The sequence below is a fragment of the Neoarius graeffei genome, chromosome 21 (genome assembly GCF_027579695.1).
Source record: "Neoarius graeffei isolate fNeoGra1 chromosome 21, fNeoGra1.pri, whole genome shotgun sequence".
Lineage (NCBI taxonomy): Eukaryota > Metazoa > Chordata > Actinopteri > Siluriformes > Ariidae > Neoarius > Neoarius graeffei.
Window position 1 is genome coordinate 49,780,926 of NC_083589.1, and position 21,248 is coordinate 49,802,173.

Here is a 21,248-nt window from a genome sequence, read left to right on the forward strand (position 1 = left end):
ATGTGTCCGCAACGCAGCTCAATACTTCGCAAAGTAAGTGTGTTTTTTCACACTTTTTATATAGACGCACTGATTGCGCCTTAATCCTGTGCAGGTGCGAGTTATTTGCGGCATGCGCGAGAGTCCGCTTGGAGCGTGCACTGTCCGGAGCGCGACAGTGTGTCTATCTGGTGCACGCAGCAAGGTGCGCAGGTGTGACGCTCTTGCACGAAATTAGTTCAAAATTAATGTAGATATAAATATATTATGCCAAATTATTATGGCATGTTACAAAAAATAAAGAAAAAATCCAAGTGCTCGAGTCCAAGTCGAGTCACAAGTCCTTAAAATTAGGGCACGAGTCGGACTCGAGTACTACAAGCCTGGTCCCATGCAGTATAAAATAGAAAGTGATGTAGTCTGGGACAGTTTTACTCTCAGTCACTAATCCAACACTGTGCTTCCAGGCATGGGTGGCCAACTTTGAGCGTCCCAGAATGAACGCCAACTCGCTGTTGGCTAGTCCTACTGGGCTGAGTCCTTACTTGAGGTTTGGCTGCCTCTCCTGTCGACTCTTCTACTTCAAACTCACTGACTTGTACAAGAAGGTAAGAACTTGCATCTCCATTATACAGAGGTAGAACTGACACTAATCAGATCCTCAGTTCTGAATTTGACATCCAAGTCAGTTCTGGAGGCACACTAATCCAGGTGGGCTTCCTTTAACGCCTGTGTCCCTCAGGTGAAGAAGAACAGCTCGCCACCTCTCTCGCTCTACGGCCAGCTACTGTGGCGCGAGTTCTTCTACACAGCCGCCACCAACAACCCACGCTTCGATAAAATGGAGGGCAACCCAATATGCGTCCAGATCCCATGGGACCGCAACCCTGAGGCACTGGCCAAGTGGGCTGAAGGCAGGACAGGCTTCCCCTGGATCGACGCCATCATGACCCAGCTGAGGCAGGAGGGGTGGATCCACCACCTGGCGCGCCACGCCGTGGCCTGTTTCCTCACACGTGGAGACCTGTGGGTCAGCTGGGAGGAGGGCATGAAGGTATATTTTCACTCTTCTTCACACACATCCTTTTATTTGCTGTTTGTTGAATGCGTGCCTGACTGAGACATAAATATATGTTATTTACCAGCTGGGAGGTCCCTATCGTGAAATACCGTGACCATGGTTTTAGTATTCAAGGCCGAGGTCACGGTATTTCACCATACGGACCGACCTTAAGCTGGTAAATAAGATATTTATTTTTTTCTTTACCAAATTCTAACAGAAAACAAGAGCGCCCGAAAGGGAAAACGGAGCCGAGCTGCCATTTTGAATCCTCATTCACGGCTGTAATGTAAATTGCTTCCTCCTCGGTATACAAGTGCACTTCCATGGCAGGAAAAAAAACTACATTTTGCCGCCTATGTAGTCCCCTGTTTATACAAAATTGAGTCATTCAGGATTCAGCCATGTTTTTGCTCGGCATTAGCAACAGTTAGAGGTTTTTAGCTTTCTCCTGAAATGTTTTTTCTTTTATTTCTTCTTCCTCAGGGTAGTAAAACTCGCTTTCACTGTGAAGACTGTCGTTATCGCTATCCATGCTGTAAAATTAATGCTATTCTCTTGAGAAATGCTGGCAAAAATTTACAAGATTTTTGATAATCTTATAAATAAATCTTATTAAAAAAAAAAGATATATGTTGACAAAAAATGCTACTATGTTGTTGTGAACAAGCGAGTCGCCAGAGGTCCGTAACTGGGGTCCGTATCATAGAATACGGACCCGTTCGCCAGCCAATCAGAGCGCAGGATTTGATCGAAACCGCACCGCGAAAAAAATAGAGGATATTACACGGCTGCGCGAAGATATGAAGTTTATCTTTAAGTGGTGAACGTATACATCACCAGTGAGTGACGCAAACAAGTGAAATATTTTCAACACCAGAAGATAAAGTCCGAGTCATCAGTGCTCAAGTCAAGTCACGAGTCCTTAAAATTGGGGCACGAGTCAGACTCGAGTCCGAATCCTGAACTCAAGTATTACAAGCCTGATACAAATGTTTTTTTGTTTTTTTTTCCTGAACTGGATTTTGGATTATGAATACCAGATATTGACGTATGAAATAATTAATATCATATACAGCTTGATAAATGAGGCCGAGTCCAGGTCCCCCTTCAAACCTCAGTGAATGTCTATTAACTTGTACAAGTCTTTTTAAAATAAAAAAAACACTACTTTCCTTTGCTCTTGTATGTCTTCAGCCAACATTTTTTGTGAAGTGAGAGAACACGCTGTATCTTGTGTTTTCTCTTGTGATCTGGCGTATCACCTTTGTTCAAAAGTCACACCCAATGCCTTTCAGAAATTCAGAGCCAAGCAAACACGGGCTTACTTTATTTCCTTAGATTAAAAAGTAAAGGCTCCTGAAAGAAAAAAAAAAAAAAAAGGCGCGCATGAACCCATGTGTTGTAGTTGCACGTTTTACACACTAGGTGTCTCTACAACCTCATGTCATTGCTGCAATACAACACTCAACGCTGTTTTGGTGCCAGGTGTTTGAGGAGCTTTTGCTGGACGCAGACTGGAGTGTGAACGCAGGCAGCTGGATGTGGCTGTCCTGCAGCTCCTTCTTCCAGCAGTTCTTCCACTGCTACTGCCCAGTGGGTTTCGGCCGCCGCACCGACCCCAACGGGGACTACATACGGTGGGTTAGACTGAATTAGATGTACGTTTGTGATCTTGTAGTCTCTGTGAAGAAATATTTAGGACAGGTTTTTCTTAAAGGAGTACGCCACCCCCAGGTGAAATTGAGTCAGTCCCTGCAGTCCCTAGAGTTGGATGAGTGAGCCAAAGCGTTTTGTAGCCGACCCAGCCATTGCCCTGATCTAGAAACATCCCGGTTAGCTTAGCTTAGCGTAGTCGCTGTAATCCGGCGTGTCCAGCTAGCATGTCGTTGCAAAAGTGAATCAAATAACTCAAGATTTTTTATAATTATTTCTCATGACCTGTACATTCACATCGAGTACACATATCAATGCAAATTAACACGAAGGGATTTACTAGACCAATTTATATCTGTTAATTTGCATTGATATGTGTACTCGATGTGAATGTACAGGTCATGAGAAATAATTATAAAAAATCTTGAGTTATTTGCTTCACTTTTGCAACGACAATGCTAGCTGGACACGCCGGATTACAGCGACTACGCTAAGCTAAAGCTAACCGGGGCGTTTCTAGATCAGGGCAATGGCTGGGTCGGCTACAAAACGCTTTGGCTCACTCATCCAACTCTAGGGACTGCAGGGACTGACTCAATTTCACCTGGGGGTGGCGTATTCCTTTAAGGTAGGGCTTGTGTAACCAATCTGTCACCAATTGTTATATAGACGGTATATACCTGTGCTGAGAGGATTTCCTGCCAAGTACATCTATGACCCGTGGAACGCTCCGGAAAGTGTGCAGAAGTCAGCAAAGTGTGTGATTGGTATGCACTACCCAAAGCCCATGGTGCACCACGCAGAGGCCAGCCGTCTCAATATAGAGCGCATGAAGCAGATCTACCAACAGCTGTCCTGTTACCGCGGCCTGGGTGAGTGTCGTATGTGTGTGTAGCTGTGAGACATGAACAACATCAGAGGTGGACAAAGTACCCAACTTCATTACTTAAGTCAAAGTACAGATCCCACTGGTTAAATGTTACTCCGATACAAGTGAAAGTTGTCCAGTCAAATTTTTACTTAAGTCCTGAAGTATTTGCATTTAAAAATACTTAAGCATTAAAAGTACATTTTCTGTCAACGCATCGTTGTATTATTGCCACAACGCTTACAAAACCGAATGCCGTTACCAAGGACAGAAATGCGAATTCACAAAATGAACGCATGCTGTGCCATCATGGTGGTTTAACGTTAAGCTAGCTAGTCAGTGAAACTCCACCTGATGTGCTAGCAAACTCTTTTCAAACTCAAAATCATATTGGGTAGCTAACACTACTAGAAAACAAAGACTTCTATATTCTGTTTATTTGGCAAGATTATGCTAAAACATATATTTCTGAAAGGACTTCAGATAAGTTAACGTTATTCATGTTAGCATAACTCCGTTTTTACATGCTAACTAACAGTGTCCAAGTTCACTAGCTGTGTGTCAATGTTAGCCGTGGACAAGGCGATGGTAACTTGGCGGGCAAATCCGTAGAAAGTCATTTGACTAACCAGACTGCATAGCTATTGCAACATTATCGCTAGCTCTAAAAGCACAGACAACTTCGTTGCAAGCTTTCTCTTGGAATAAAACGTTTATATCCCTCAATATGCTTCTGCAGGTTGGACGGCGAGTTTTTGTAGGCCATGGTGTGGTTTGTTTTCGGCAAACAAAGCAAACGTTTAAAACGAAACGACTCCTTAATGGTTCTCGACCGGAAAAGGGTGGCTTGCCCTCTCCAGGTTGGTGGAGAAGTCCTGCCTCAAGTGGAGGAGTTTAAGTATCTCGGGATCTTGTTCACGAGTGAGGGAAGGATGGAGCGTGAGATCAACAGGCGGATCGGTGCAGCCTCCGCAGTGATGCGGTCGCTTTACCGGTCCGTCGTGGTGAAGAAGGAGCTGAGCCAAAAGGCGAAGCTCTCAATTTACCGGTCGATCTACGTTCCGACTCTCACCTATGGTCATGAGCTTTGGGTAATGACAGAAAGAACAAGATCGCGGATACAAGCGGCTGAAATGAGTTTCCTTCGCAGGGTGGCTGGGCACTCCCTTAGAGATAGGGTGAGAAGCACAGTCACTCGGGAGGAGCTCGGAGTAGAGCCGCTGCTCCTCCACATCGAGAGGAACCAGCTGAGGTGGCTCGGGCATCTTTTTCGGATGCCTCCTGGACGCCTCCCTGGGGAGGTTTTCCAGGCATGTCCCCCCGGGAGGAGGCCCCGGGGAAGACCCAGGACACGCTGGAGGGACTATGTCTCTCGGCTGGCCTGGGAACGCCTCGGTGTTCTTCCCGAGGAGCTGGCCGAGGTGTCTGGGGAAAGGGAAGTTTGGGCTTCCATGCTTAGACTGCTGCCTCCGCGACCCGGTCCCGGATAAGTGGAAGAAGACGAGACGAGACTCCTTAATGGGTTCTAGGTAAAGCCACGGGTGTGTGTGCATTCTCCAGAAGAACCGCCTCCTTCCGTTCTGCCATCAGCTGATCGTGTTCAAATAACACTGCTGAGAAATCACTGAACTTGATTTTATACAGTCTATGGATGTGACGTGACCCTAGTGATTACTGACTGGTTGTCTCTCTACCCTTTTCCACCAAATCAGTTCCAGGGCTGGTTCGGGGCCGGTGCTGGTTCACAACTCGTTCAACTTGCGAGCCAGCTGAGAACCAGTTTGCTTTTCCATAGCTTGGGGTGCTAAGCAGAGCCACGTCATTACGTCGCTGTATACGTCAGTTACGTCGCTGCGTTTGTATAAACCTTGGCGCGAACATCGTAGCAGCAACAACATGGAGAAGAAGCAGCAGCAACAACAATAATAATGGATGACTTCGCGTTTGTACAGCTGCTGCTTCTCGTCACTTAAAAATGGTGACCTTTCGCAATCTTGCTATTGTTGTTGGTCTTAACAACTCCCCCCCCCCCCCCCCCCCCGCTGACGTAAGCAGTTCTTTCCTCTGGCCCAGCAGAGAGTTGGTGCTAGCCTGGAACCGTTTTTCTGGCCCCAGAGCCAGTTCTTTGTCAGTGGAAACAGAAAACCCGGTTCCAAACTAAGCACTGGCCCCGAACCAGCCCTGGAACTGCTTTGGTGGAAAAGGGGCATCAGTGTTGCCTGCGAAAAAACCAATCACGTTTTAGAAAAGAAAAAAACATCCACTTTCAAAGCTGCTTCATAGTAAGGGCCTCTGCATGCTCTTGCGACAAGGCTTTCGCAGATAGCTTTTCGCAGACAGTTGTAATTTATCGTTGAGCGAGGAGTAATAGGCGTGCGCGATGTTATTCACCGCCACAACGCAAGGGGGCGCGAAGTCGCGAAATCGCTAGGAGTAGTTGGTGGGTGTGATTAGTGGAGTGTTTATCCTCCAGTTACTTATAATGACTAGAACTGGAGTCGTATAGATGTACGTACTTCCTCGATCAACCGCTCTTCGTGCTGCTCCATCTTCGCTCGTGTTTTTAAAAATGGCGGTCGTGAAAACAAAACAAACCAGGAAAGTAGGGAAGCAGAAGTGCGTGTACAGCGGATGTAGAGTGGACCAATCAGAGCCCTCTTGTCTGCAAAGGTGGGGGGGGCTACGCAGACGCCATCTGCAAGGACTGGGTTGTCAGCATAAATTGGCCTTAACGAGGACCTTGATAGAAATGTAGTGCAGTAAAAAGTACGATATTTGCCTTTCAAATGTAGTGAAGTTAAAGTTGTAAGTTTTTCCAAAAAAAACAATACTCAAGTAAAATACAGATACTCAAAGTGTGCTTAAAGGAACAGTCCACCGTACTTCCATAATGAAATATGCTCTTATCTGAATTGAGACGAGCTGCTCCGTACCTCTCCGAGCTTTGCGCGACCTCCCAGTCAGTCAGACGCGCTGTCACTCCTGTTAGCAATGTAGCTAGGCTCAGCATGGCCAATGGTATTTTTTGGGGCTGTAGTTAGATGCGACCAAACTCTTCCGTGTTTTTCCTGTTTACATAGGTTTATATGACCAGTGATATGAAACAAGTTCAGTTACACAAATTGAAACGTAGCGATTTTCTATGCTATGGAAAGTCCGCACTATAATGACAGGCGTACTAACACCTTCTGCGCGCTTCGGCAGCGCATTGATATCTGAGCTCCGTATCAATGCGCTGTCAAAGCGCGCAGAAGGTGTTAGTACGCCTGTCATTATAGTGCGGACTTTCCATAGCATAGAAAATCGCTACGTTTCAATTTGTGTAACTGAACTTGTTTCATATCACTGGTCATATAAACCTATGTAAACAGGAAAAACACGGAAGAGTTTGGTCGCATCTAACTACAGCCCCAAAAAATACCATTGGCCATGCTGAGCCTAGCTACATTGCTAACAGGAGTGACAGCGCGTCTGACTGACTGGGAGGTCGCGCAAAGCTCGGAGAGGTACGGAGCAGCTCGTCTCAATTCAGATAAGAGCATATTTCATTATGGAAGTACGGTGGACTGTTCCTTTAAGTACCATACTCAAGTAAATTAACTTCATTACTGTCCACCTCTGAACAACATTTTGCATGTAGTAGACTATTCTTGTGTTTACCTTTATACAGTACGGTGCAAAAGTCTTAAGCACGTGTAAAGAAATGCTGTGGACCAAAAATGCCTTAAAAATAATGCAATTAAATGTTTCAACATGAAAAAAATACTGTAATCAGTAAGCCATAATAAATGAAACAAAGTCAGTATTTGGTGTGAGACAGCAGTATCTTTGCTTTAAAAATTAAAAAATAAATAAATAGTAGTCTGAGGTCCAATGAGTGCAGTTTTATGCGGAAATGAGCTGTAGGTTTTACTGAGAATCTTCCAGAACCAGCCAAAGTTCTTCTGGACGCTTTGACTGTCACACTCGCTTCTTCATTTTGCATCAAAACCCAGCAGCCTTCATTATGTTTTCTTTTTTTTAATCTGAAAAGTGCTCTCTTATGGAATATGCTGCTCAGATACAAATTTTTTTCTTCCCCCCTGTAACATTAAATTTTGTGCTGGAAAACGAACATCTCATCTCATTATCTCTAGCCGCTTTATCCTGTTCTACAGGGTCGCAGGCAAGCTGGAGCCTATCCCAGCTGACTACGGGCGAAAGGCGGGGTACACCCTGGACAAGTCGCCAGGTCATCACAGGGCTGACACATAGACACAGACAACCATTCACACTCACATTCACACCTACGCTCAATTTAGAGTCACCAGTTAACCTAACCTGCATGTCTTTGGACTGTGGGGGAAACCGGAGCACCCGGAGGAAACCCACGCGGACACGGGGAGAACATGCAAACTCCACACAGAAAGGCCCTCGCCAACCACGGGGCTCGAACCCGGACCTTCTTGCTGTGAGGCGACAGCGCTAACCACTACACCACCGTGCCGCCCCGAAAACGAACATTTGGACTCTAAAATGTTTTTGTACTGACTCGATAATGTAAAAGTCATAAAATAGAACTCGATAAAGTTTGTATGGGGGGGGATAGGGTTCCTAAGACTTTTACACAGTACTGTATATGTATGTGCTTTTCTAATATAGATTTAGTGCAAAGGCTTACATCGCTAAAGCTATTCATGATGAAGCTATAATATTTCTGCATTTGATATGACTGTAATTAGATTTGCCTCTGAAGTTTTATTTCAGTCTGCTGCTGTTTGTTCTGGATTCGTGTAAATCTCCTACACTTTTTGGTTTCACATTATTTTTCTTTCACTCTTTGGTTGCCTTTTTTTTTTGTTTATATTTGATTCTTTTCATGGTTCAGTAGCTTTTTAATCCCTTTTTTTGCAGCTCTGTCTTCTCTGTCGTCTTTTTTTTTTCTTTCTGTTTCAGGTTATGAAATAGTCAGTCATTTTCCTGACTGTTTCTATTGACCTTTAATGTGTCTGCTCAGCAAACCGTTGAACTGTTCAAGCATTTTTGAGCCTCCAAGTCCTATTTTTGAAATGTAATCAACTGAAAGTAAACGCGTGCCAAGTGTTAGAGTTGGGAGAACGTACTGAGGCACTTTCGAAATAAATTAACTCCAGATTTTCAACAGGGACGCGAACTTCTGTGCTGTTGACATACTCGCCTACTCTAATATTTAGTCTGCATGTTGTTTCAAAAGGAAAAGACTTAATTTTCAAAATTATTTTTCAAAGCAGAGGGATGAATATGTTCAACTGTATCGATTTCTTTGGTGTATAAGCTTTGAGTTATGCTGCATTAATACAGCAGTAAGAAAATTTCAAAAAGAAATGAAACTGTGGCATAATCGAGTCCTGATTCTTTTAGGACTGCTGGCAATGGTGCCGTCTAACCCTAACGGGAATGGGGAAAACTCCACAAGCATGATGGGAACCTCCACTACAGACGCCCCCCAGGACGCTGTCGTGTCCTCCGGTATGTTTTATGGCCTCAGGCCGCCTTTCAATTATTTTGCCTATACACATTTATTTAAGACGATATGGAACCTAAAGCTGTGATCTTAATGTTGTATATGCATACAGGACAACATCCATTTTTCACTTCAACAGAATTTCCTTCCATTCAGTGTAATTAAGCTGTGTAATCTCAGTATTACCCAGGGATGAGAGTTTTCCGCTTTTCGGCGGATTTCCGCTTTTTCTGAGCAAAAATCGATATTATGCCAAATCCGTTGAGATTTTTTTTTTTCATTGAAGGGGGTTGGGGTATGTTCCTTCGTGATACTCAAGCGTACGACGATGTTACATGTTTACATTTTCGCCATCTTTAGTCTCGCTAAGTCTCGCGGTAGAATACGTGTTATCTACAATGTAATTGGCCAAAACATCGCTGGCGAGAGCATGATAGCCAATCATAACAGTTCTTACAAGAGTGTGAGAGAGAACAAAAGCCAATCATAACAGTTCTTACAAAAGTACCCCATCTGTTCTATTTTATCGAAACTTGCACATGTTCATCGTCGCTGCGCTTCAAAAATACGTTTCTCTTTCATATCGGCTTTTTTACTCAAAATGCCGAATACAATTGACAAGTGAGATGAAGCGAAGGTACGTGAAATCGATGCTGGTATAAAAAACAGAGAGAGGACTGACAAGCTTTTGTCTTTGGCCAAAAGGCTGAAGAAGTCGTCGAAATGATTAAATGAAAATGAGAAGTGACTGTGAACTATAAATAATTGTATAAAGTGTACATAGACATTATCCCATAAACTTAGCATTCGTTTGATTTAGTACATTGAGCATGTATATGATGGTCAGTAAATCTGAATTAATGCTGACAGTTTTGAAAACTTAAATATTTCAAAAGACTTTTTGAAATCATATGCAACTAATGAGGACATAGGGTGACTGACCTTTTCTCCCTAATAAATTTTATTTAATATATGAACATTTTGATAATTAATAAAACTTGCGTTTAATGTGAATTTAGTTTGTCATTTTTGTTGATCATAAATTATAACCATACCCTTGAATGTAGAATGTGATTTTATTTTGAATTCAAACAATACCCCTATTGATTTGAAACATATTTTCATGTAAATATATAAAAAAGACAACAGATTTTTTAATCTACTACAGCTCAGATTGCAGGAAAAGTGGTTTGTAAGGCCTTATTTTTCAAAATTTTCCTGGGGGGGTATCCCTCCCAGACCCCCAGCTTCGGGCGCCATCTTGTTTTCTGCTTTTTTGGTGACCACCCACTCTCATCCCTGATTACCCTCACTACTCCTAAAGCTGGTGCTGATCGTCCTGCTTACGTAGCATTTCTCAAAAAGACGCATTTGTACTGTTACATGATAAGTGTTTATCTCACCAAGCCCCTCTTTTTTTTTTCCTCTTTTTTTTTTTTTAATTAATAATACAAACAGCAAAAAGCACAGCTGTCAGTCCTGAAGACTTTCCCGTGGTGTAACACTTACTGTTCCAAAACGCTCGCATTGGAGACTCCTTCCATAGACGTTAAATAAACAGCTACTTGTATAAAGCCCCACTCTATCAATCGTTGTGTTTTATTTGCTGAACAAGAACGTAAAGAAGCTTATTTTTAGTCTCCCATCCTGTCGAGTGTCCACCATGTAGTGAACTGTTACTATAGAAACCGTAACATATTAGTATGAGTGCCTTAACATCAGCAAATTCAGCTGGGTTTTTTTTTTTTTGAGTAGCGTTTAATTATTATTTAAAAAAACGAATAAAACTATGATATTTATATCATTGGGACATTACAGGTTTTACCATCGCAGAGTGTGCTTGTGATTTTTGCACCTGTGTATTTCAGGTTGAAAAGGAAGAAATAAGTCATTTGAATAACAGTATGACTTGGCTCGTCTATGCTTTGGTTTGCACGATATAACCTATAATTCATCTTCCTTTAGTCATAACTAAAGGACTAAAGAGTTTATTTAAAGGTCCCATGGCATGAAATTTTCACTTTCTGAGGTTTTTTAACGTTAAAATGAGTTCCTCTGACCTTCTTAAGTCACCCCAGTGGCTAGAAATTTCATAATGTGTAAATCAAACTATGCCCACCCTTTGTCAACATTTGAGAATGGCGCGTCAAAATGGCGCGTTGATAGGCTCTTCCCTTTACTACGTCAGCAAGGGAGATGATCCCCACGCCCCCCCTCTGGATTCCCACCCACTGTATGGATTGCCCGCCCAGCTCAAAAGTTGCCACCAAACATGGAAGTTGCGCTGTACATGGATGTGACAACACAGAAAGGAGTCTGTTTTTACTGCCGACGGGAGAGCCCCTGAAGACGCAGTGGCTTAATTTTATTTACTCCAATAATACGCCGTCGAGTCTACCTAAGACGGTGTATGTTTGTCGGAAGCATTTTCCTGATGAATGTTTCCACAACTTGGGACAGTACAGGGCAGGTTTTGCACATCAACTGTCACTGAAGCCTGGGTCCGTACCAAGCATCCCTGCCACATCAGCCACAAACACCGAACAAGTAAGTGTATAACTGTTAAGTCGTTTTGCCGTGTTTTAAAATCGGTGCCACGTTAGCCTTGCAATGGCTACATTAGCTGTGCAGCTAACCGCTTCCTGCAGTTAGCCAGGTACTCTGCGCTACAAAACCAAAAAGCATGCAGCATGCTCTGTTATAATAGCCAATCAAAACAGTTTTTACAAAGACACCCACATTCTTTCTTTTTTTAAGTCACTCGTTCATTTTATTTGTTTGTTTGTTCAGTAAAAACCCAAACACTTGTTGAATTTATTTTATTTCCTCGCGTCGCACCTCAATGACGTCAGCGCGCGGTATTTTTCCCTTCGCGGTTTGTTCCTTCTCTCTCGCCATAGTAAGACACCCACATCCGCTTGTTCTGACCCACTGGAGGTAGCGTCACAGTGCTGTTAGCCAATCAGAGGTAACACGTTTACATGTCATGAATATTAATGATAAGAGCTGAAATCCTGTCGCTCTCCCGCCACCCGCTCCTCCACCAAACTAGAACAGCCTGAAACAGGAGAACCACAGCATTTTTTTCACCAAAACCGGCTCACGGGGCATTCATTCATACTAGAGACCACCGCACAATTAATGAAAAAACGATGCCATGGGACCTTTAAATTTGCCTTCACTGCACTTAACAAGTCCATATGAACATGTAGCTTGGTTTTCAGACAAGTCTTAGCTTTACTTTCCTTCCTTGCCTTTACTTTAGGGTACCAGATGCCTGCTCACTCTCAGGGGGAGTGGCCCGGTGGCATGAAGGTCTATTCTCAAGGAGACGCCCAGCCCAGCTGCAACACACAACAAAGTACACACACACACACACACACACACACACACCACTTTATTAGGGACAGCTCCACACCTGCTTGTTGATAGTTATTCATTAAGCCAATCTTGTGGTGGCAGTGCAATACACAAAATCATATACAGTACCAGTCAACAGTTTGGACACGCCTCCTAATTCAATGTTTTTCTTTATTTTTATTAATTAAAAGTCACTTCATGTCTTAAAGTAACGATGGATGTCGTTTCTCTTTACTTAGTCGAGCGGTTCTTGATATAATAAAAATCAAAGTCCTTCCCACACCATTCATGGCGCGTTTGGCAGCGCCAATCTCCGTTTTGTAGCCCTCGGCCTCTCGCCTATATTACATCGCTAGGGTTACAGTGGGGGGCTGGTCCTCTGGTAACCGCAAGAGTTTGACTCCCCACTCGCATTGCCAGATGACAGTAGGCACCATTTTTATGATGGTCTTTGGTATGACCCGACCGTGAATAGAACTCCTGATCGAGAGGCAGACACGCTAACCACTAGGCCACTCGCCGGTGTGTATATTAGAGCTCACACAGCGATAGGCAGATGGGCTATTGCCATCACGCGGCGTCCATCATCCGTCCATCCACAATTCACAAAAATCGCTACTCCTCCCTGAGTTTCCAATGGATTTTGATTCTGATTGTTTTGTTTGGAAGATCTAATCAGTCTCTACAAAAATTACTCCCTGGTTGTGTGATTTCCCGTTAACAAGTTGCTAATTAGGCCGGTTAACGAAGTTTCAGGAAAATTGCTACTCCTCCGAGTTTTCAATGGATTTTGATTCTGATTTTTATTTATTTTTGAAGATCTAATGGGGGCGGCACGGTGGTGTAGTGGTTAGCGCTGTCGCCTCACAGCAAGAAGGTTTGGGTTCGAGCCCCGTGGCCGAACGAGGGCCTTTCTGTGTGGAGTTTGCATGTTCTCCCCGTGTCCGCGTGGGTTTCCTCCGGGTGCTCCAGTTTCCCCCACAGTCCAAAGACATGCAGGTTAGGTTAACTGGTGACTCTAAATTGACCGTAGGTGTGAATGTGAGTGTGAATGGTTGTCTGTGTCAGCCCTGTGATGACCTGGCGACTTGTCCAGGGTGTACCCCGCCTTTCGCCCGTAGTCAGCTGGGATAGGCTCCAGCTTGCCTGCGACCCTGTAGAAGGATAAAGCGGCTAGAGATAATGAGATGAGATGAGATCTAATGGGTCTCATGAATAACAACTTGGCTAATTATAAACAAGTCTGGTTTCTCATGGTACGGCCGTGTGAGCTACTGCGTCGCTGACGCTCTGGTTATTATTATTTACTATTCACTGTTTGATCTCAAACACATTTAAGAAGGTAAGAACTTGCACTAATTAACTTTTGACGAGGCACCTGTGAATTGAAAAGCATTCCAGGTGACGACCTCACGAAGCTGGTTAAGATGATGCCGATAGCATGCAAAGCATCAAGGTAAACGTTGGCTACTTTGAAGAATCTAAAATACATGAAACTTTTAACACTTATTTGTTTACCACATAATTCCGTACATGTTCCATATGTTATTTCATAGTGTTGATGTCTTCAGTATTGTTCTACAATGTAGAAAATAATCAAAATACAGAAAAACCTATGAACGAGTAGGGGGTGTACAAATCTTTTTTTTTTTTTTTTTTTTTTTTTTTTGACTGGTCCTGTAGATACAGGTCAAGAGCTTGAAGAGATTGCCAAAACATTAACTCTTGACTGCTATCAGTTTCGGTGAACTTGTGCCCACTGTCGGCTCAGATGCCCCTTCTTGGCTGACAGGACCAGAACCCAGTGTGGTCTCCTGCTGTTGTAGTTCATCCTGTGCAACATTTCACATTTCTGAGATGCTTTTCTTTTACTGCACTTGTAAAAAGTGGTTGTGTTACCGTAACCTTGCTGGCAGCTTAAACCCCTCTCATCAGGCAGAACCACCGCTCACTGGATGTTTTTTTTTTTTTTTTTTCCCCCCATACCGTTCTGTGTAAACTCTAGAGACTGTCGTCAGGGCTTTCCACAAGCGCCGGCTGCCGGCCATACAGCCGACTACACAATTAAGTCCAGCCGGCTACTTTAATGACTATTATTTTTGTAGCCCACAGGCTCTGAATATTAATTTTCGATTTTAATAAAATTAAATGTTTATCTAACGGACTGACAATATCAAACTGAACCGCACTCATTTAAGTTGTGATTCGCGCTGTTTGTACCGATAATAAGCACAAATTCCCCGCCGACTTCGTTGATCAAGGGAGAGTAACTCATCCGCGGCCCCGACATGCGGTGTGTGCGCGCACACTCGGCGGAGGCAGTAGTGTGTCGGAGGCGACATCGGAGGGAACAGAAGCAGAGATGACGCTTATTTTGTCTCCGGTAAACCAGTCTTCTCTCGTTCAATCACGTGCTGGCATCAAAAGACACCGTTGGTTGTAAATGAAACCAAACTGAGTGGTTGGAGTGTATTTTCATACACAAATGGAGAAATGTTCGCTGAGTGTTTAATTGTGTAGCCGCCACTGCAGACCGTTGACATTCTTAATTCATAGCATGCTCAGTTGCGTGAATGTGTCATGCACCGAAAATAAGAGATTTACAAGCCAGGAACGCCTCATGATGCAATATGTGAGCTTGTATAGCCTATTACTGATTATTTTCGGTGCACTAATCACAGTTTTCATTGGTGCATTAGCGTCTGGCATACACTAATGAATAAAAAAGATGCAATATGTTGTAGTAATAATAATAATAGAGCAAATGTCTGAGAAATTAATATAGCTCGTCTATTATGCAGGCATACTTAGGCTAATAATAATAATATGAACGGTTTTTGAATAATGCTATCCTGCAATAAATAAATGGTCTGTGGAAAATGCATTTAATCATGGGAACTGCGTGCACAGGAGTTTTTGTGTTTACTCCCCCCCCCAGCTACTTATTTGTCATGGCTGGCTAGTATGAGTCTTAGTGGAAAGCCCTGTGTCGTGCGTGAACATCTCAGATCATTAGCAGTTCCTGAAATGCTCAAACCAACCCATCTGTCCCAGTCAGTCACTGAGATCACATTTTGATGTGAAAATTAACTGAAGCTCTTGACCTGTATCCGCATGCTTTTCTGCATTGTGCTGCTGTGATGTGATTGACGGACTGGATACGTGTCTGAATGAGCAGGTGATTTTCTAATAGTCACTGCAAACATGACTAAGATGTCAGTAATGCGTGGACAATATTGCTGTCTCATTATAGTGATAAAGCATTGTGATTCTGGGAGGCCCTCGAGTGCCCCAGTCCTTTTGGAGATTTTTTTTTTTTCCCCCCTGGTTTAACACACTCAGTCTATGTGAGAGTTTACCAAATTGTGCAGTGTGCATTGAACTCATGATGCTTAATGTCTGTAGGTTATTCAGGCAGCAGTACTGGGATAGTGTCCTACAGACAGGAAGTTCAGCAGATTCCTGGCCCTGTGTTACAGCAAGGTAATAACTTCCAGTCAGTAATTTTACTTGAGCTATTTGATTGATTTTTCTTTTTCAGTGTGTACTTTTGAAGTAAGGATTTAAATTTGCGTACTGTGTCCTGGTTGTCCGGCATTTTCAGATCATGTATATGAAAGATTTTTTTTTTTTGTGTGTGTGTCACAAGTACACCAGTGGTGAACCGTTACTATTAGAGCTGGGACTTGAGCTCAGCCAAAAGTTAGCCAGACACCAAAAAAGCAACAGGGCAAAGGATTTTGCAAGGGATTAGCGGCAGGCTGCCAGGTCGCTCCGTTGTGTATAGCTGTCGAAGTAACTCGGTAAATTACACCGGGAAATGAATGCTTAAGTCTGAGTGAAAAATACTGTAGCGAGCGTGGAAGAAGTCTGGAGACAGAAATCTTAGTTTCTCGGTTGTTAGCCTGTGCTACTTGCTCTCGATAGATAGCACTGACTTGACTGCTTTATTAGCATTCACTAACTATTGATAAACGCTACACCAGCTAAAAGGTGACTTCAGTGCTGCGCTGACTCGCAGTTAAGCTAGCATTGTCCTTCGAGAAGGCCTAGGGCGATTAAATTTTTGGTCCCTCCCACTATAAATCAAAATCTGATTGGTTAATTCATCTGCCACTTCCTACATAAATATACACTGCCATGGCCTTCTGTCCCGGCAGTGAAGTCCTAATCAATGAGTGAGCCAGCTCGAAACTAGGGATGTTAACCGATGACCGTTTGACCAGTGGTTGACCGAATCAACGTCAACCGGTTAATTTTTTTTTGGTTGTCGGTGAAAAAAAAAAAAAATCAATCGTTTTGGAGCGGAGAACCTGGAATTCTGTGTTGTAAACGCTTGGGGCGTGCCATGGGTGTAAGGACGACAGCTGACAAATCAGAAACACCCATTCAGTCATGTCCCGCCCTCCCGCCCCAGTTAAAGACAGCTGACAAATCAGAAACACCCATTCAGTCATGTCCCGCCCCAGTTGAAGACAGCTGCCACTCGGCGAAAGAAAAAAAAAAGTGTAGACACAGGCTTTTTAGCTTACAAATTACTATTCTGTTTTTTTTTTTTTTATTATTATTATTAGAAGGCACATGGAGTTTAGTCCTGCCTTGGCCAGTGCATTCTGAAAGTATGTTTCGGTCTGTAGCCAACAATGCACGTTATTGCAGATCATATCTCTCCACACAAACTAAAGGCGCAGATGCCGACTTTTTCACGGCATTTTCATGGACTGTAACGGCATTTGCTTATGTAGTAATTTTAATACAGAATTTACTCTGATGAAATTATTCAGACACTCCAACGCCCCCCCCCCTAAAAAAAAAAATCGGATCTGCACGAGCCGTGAAAAAGGCGCGCCGTTTGCATCCCTGTTTAAACTCATAGGTTAACCGACTTTAACCGGCTAATGAGGCTCGGTGGTCGGTCAAGATTTTTTTTAGTTTTCGCCATCCCTACTCGAAACTCTTCTCAGCCTAGAGACAACAAACAAAAAATCTCACTGGATGACTCGATTTTAATGTTTTCCGGACAGTAACCCTTTCATTTCTGAAGCAAATTTGATAGAAAATGAGGCTGAATTAGAAGTGAATAATTATAATGAAAGAATTAAAGAAATTAAATATAACATCTGAAATGCTGATATGTTCGGGCCGTCTCTGAAGGCCGAGAAGGCCCTGATGGACACTCAAGCACTGCAAAATTCCTCCTCTGCATTTAACCCGTCTAAAGCGGTGAACACGTGTGCACACACAAGTGAGCGATGAGCACACACGCATGCACACCCAGAGCAGTAGGAAGCTGTGCTACAGCGCCCGGGGAGCAGTCGGGGCTTAGGTGCCTTGCTCAAGGGCACTTCAGCCATGCTGCCCCCATGGCCCCCAAAAGCCTGGATCTTTTTTTTTTTTAATTTCTGAGGAGAACTTAAAGGTCATAGGCAACAGTCGGAGGTGAAATGTAGAATATCAACTTTGTCTAGAAAAACGACTCAAAAAGCGAATTCAATCTTCCTAGTGTCTAATTTGCACTCTAAAACTGAATAAAACGGTTAAAATATACTGTTTTGCCCAATTTCTGAAGGTTTATTTACATCTCACTTATGCGCACTTTCACCGCCAGGGGACCGTCGTCGTAATGTCATTTAAGCCAAACAGACCGAGAGCAGCTCTGTGTTTACTTGTGAACCGAGCACATGTGTACAGACTTTGGTTGTGAGAGGTTGTGTAAAATGTCTGAAAGCGATAGCGATTTTGAAGTAGGAACTCTCCAAATTAAATGTCGAGAGATGAAACCATACATGTATGAACCTATGGCCGTTGCGAAGCAATCGGTGAATGTGGCTCACTGGTTTGACCATACGGAATCGGACAGCGACTCGGCCGACTCTGATCGCGGTGACCCCGGACCTCAACAAGACTCGCGCCCAAACAATTTGGCCTGGTAGTTATGATAAATTCCTACTTTCGTCGTAATACTAAATAAGAGCCCTTTTGAAGAATAATTAAACCGCCCTCCCTAGTGGATATCGGTAATGATTACTTGACAGTGCGCCAGGAGGCCGCATTAGCCTGCCATCCGCGGGATTATACTATTTATCATGGATGCAAACAGCGCGCCTTTTGGCGGATGCCGCCTTTTTCACGGCTGTCTGGGGGACTTGTGTGAATCGTGCAGATCCGATGAGGGTTTTTTTGGGGGGGGGGGGGGGGGGGCGTTGGAGTGTCTGATTATAATTTCATCAAAGTAAATTCTGTATTAAAATTAAGCCTCAGTCACAACCAGCCGTACGTGCTCCTACGGCCGGTCTACGTGAAAAAAATGCAAGAAACGTACAGAGGGCGCGCGTGAAACGCACGGAGGGCGCACGTGTGACGTGCTGATTTTCGAGCTGTAGACTGGCCGCAGACCGGCCGCAGAGGTTCTTTGTCATGTCAAACAAACTCTACGGGCGCTTACATTTTTTTCAGGTTGCAAGACAAACTTACGGCCAACGTGTGTCTTTCTCCATGAACAAAAAAACCGCAGCGATTTGGAAAACGCCAAAAATCGCACGGCCAAAAAATCATACGTCTGGTTGTGACCTAGGCTTAACTAAATAAGCAAATGCCGTTAGAGTCCATGAAACATAGGAAGTATAAGGCCCAATTCTAATTTCTACCCCTACCCCTCCGCCTTCCCCTCCGCCTTCCCCTTGGCCCTTCCCCTTGAAACTGAGCTACAAGGGATAGGGCTTGAAATTCAACCCCTACGTATTGGGATAGCCCTTCAACGATCGCATACGTCATCGCGTACCTCCGTCAGCGTTTACATTAGCAAAACGCGACCAAATGCGTCATTGGCTGCGACCAGCCGCTACAGTCAGAGCCAGAAATCTCTGCTGGCAGGGTGTGATTTGTTAACTAACACCACTGAATGGGATATCTTTGGCGCTTCGTGCACCACATCCGACAGAATGAGATGTCAGAACACTCATGTAAACAATAAAAGCGAGAATAACAGAACAAAACGTACGCAGTCAAGCAACCGAAAACAATACTCACTCCCAAAGCTTTTTAGCAGCAGCTTGGATTTCAGAAATCGCTGCTCATTCTCAGCTCGAAAGCGAATCAAGCGGCGTGTTTCCTCTGGATAACAACTTAAAACACGTAAATAATGGAGAAAATACATTTATGACAATCTTTCGCCGCGGGAACCGCCATCTTTCTGAAATCCGCATGAAATCTCGCTGAAATCCGCATGGCATTGTGGGAAATCACTCAAACCCCTTCGTTCGGAGTCAGCTCCAGGAAAATCTCCGTTTGGAGGGGTACAGAAGCCCTACCCCTTCCCCTACCCCTCCGCGTTAACTGGGATTGGGATACCCCTACCCCTTCACGCGCAAAATGGAGGGGAAGGGCCAAGGGGTTGGTCCAAGGGGTGAAATGGGATTCGGCCTAAGTATGAGAAGAAAACAGTAAATCAGAAAGCTGCGCACATAAAGCCAATTGGCTGCGCGCCATTATCTGCTGCTGGCTGCACTTCACTGCACACGTGAGGATTTCCATCAGCAACTCCTTGCGTGTGCAGTGAAGTGCAGCCAGCAGCAGATAATGGCGCGCAGCCAATTGGCTTTACGTGCGCAGCTTTCTGATTTATTGTTTTCTTCTCATACTTATACTTCCTATGTTTCATGGACTGTAACGGCATTTGCTTATTTAGTCATTTTAATACAGAATTTACTTTGATGAAATTATAATCAGACAGTCCAACGCGCCCCCCCCCCCCAAAAAAAAAAAAAAACTCATCGGATCTGCACGATTCACACAAGTCCCCCAGACAGCCGTGAAAAAGGCGGCATCCGCCAAAAGGCACGCCATTTGCATCCATGATTTATAGCTGACTCTAAGCGAGGAAATATCCCCTTGTCTCATTTCCACAATGATTGTACAGGATCCCTCAGGATTCTTAACTTGTCAATTGCAAGCAAAAGTAAAAATGTTTACCTCCAATCTTCTCCTTTTTGCTGGAGCGTTGCTGCTCCGTTTCTTCTTTGACTGCTTGATTTTGTTTCATGCGCACAACCCACTCGCTTCGCCTCTTCTCCTTTTTTGGAAAAAGCCAACCCTTTGGCTCCGCCTCTTCTCCTTTTTCGGAAAAAGCCAACCCTCTCGCTCCGCCTCTTCTCCTCCTCCGGAAAAAGCCAGTCCACTCTCTCTGCCTCTTCTTCTCTCTCGGAAAAGTTAAAAACTTCTTCCTGAACCGGTCCCGTTGTTACAGTTCACTGCACAACAATAAGGCACAGTTTTTCTTTGGAAATTCCCGAACGCACGTCTGCACTCAAGCCGAACGGCAATGTAAGTAAATGGAAGTGGACTCAACTCAAGCGGTTTGTTTGGCTTAAATGACGTCACGCGCCAAGTGGTCACGAAAATAGCCGACAGAAATTCGCTACGATCCGCGCTAACTTAAGCCTAGGTCACAACCGGCCGTACGTGCTCGTACGGCCAGTCTACGTGCAAGAAACGCACGGAGGGCGTGCGTGTGACATGCTGATTTTCGAGCCGTAGACTGGCCGCAGACCGGCCGCAGAGGTTCTTTGTCATGTCAAACAAACTCTACGGGCGCTTACATTTTTTTTCAGGTTGCAAGACAAACTTACGGCCAACGTGCGTCTTTCTCCACAAACAAAAAAAATGCAGCGATTTGGGAAACGCCAAAAAAAATCATACGTCCGGTTGTGACCTAGGCTTTATTTTAATTATTACTTATTAACAATACTTCTTGGGACCAGAAGAAAATTACAGAGTTTTTTTTTTTAACATATAAAGTTTCAAATGTGCATAAAATTAAAACCGTTGCCTATGAGCTTTAAGTA

General features: G+C 43.9%; 1 protein-coding gene across 2 annotated transcripts in view; it reads left to right on the top strand.

Moving 5' to 3' along the window:
* cry1a (cryptochrome circadian regulator 1a) overlaps positions 1-21,248 on the top strand; it is a 48,514-nt gene that overhangs the window by 24,193 nt on the left and 3,073 nt on the right. The window contains exons 6-12 of one of the 2 annotated variants that reach the window (XM_060903306.1): positions 447-587; positions 722-1,033; positions 2,528-2,679; positions 3,365-3,567; positions 8,943-9,050; positions 12,311-12,406; positions 15,811-15,888. In XM_060903306.1, the coding sequence (XP_060759289.1) occupies positions 447-587; positions 722-1,033; positions 2,528-2,679; positions 3,365-3,567; positions 8,943-9,050; positions 12,311-12,406; positions 15,811-15,888 (1,090 nt within the window). The remainder of the gene's footprint in view (positions 1-446; positions 588-721; positions 1,034-2,527; positions 2,680-3,364; positions 3,568-8,942; positions 9,051-12,310; positions 12,407-15,810; positions 15,889-21,248) is intronic. The other variant, XM_060903308.1, reaches the window with a different exon arrangement.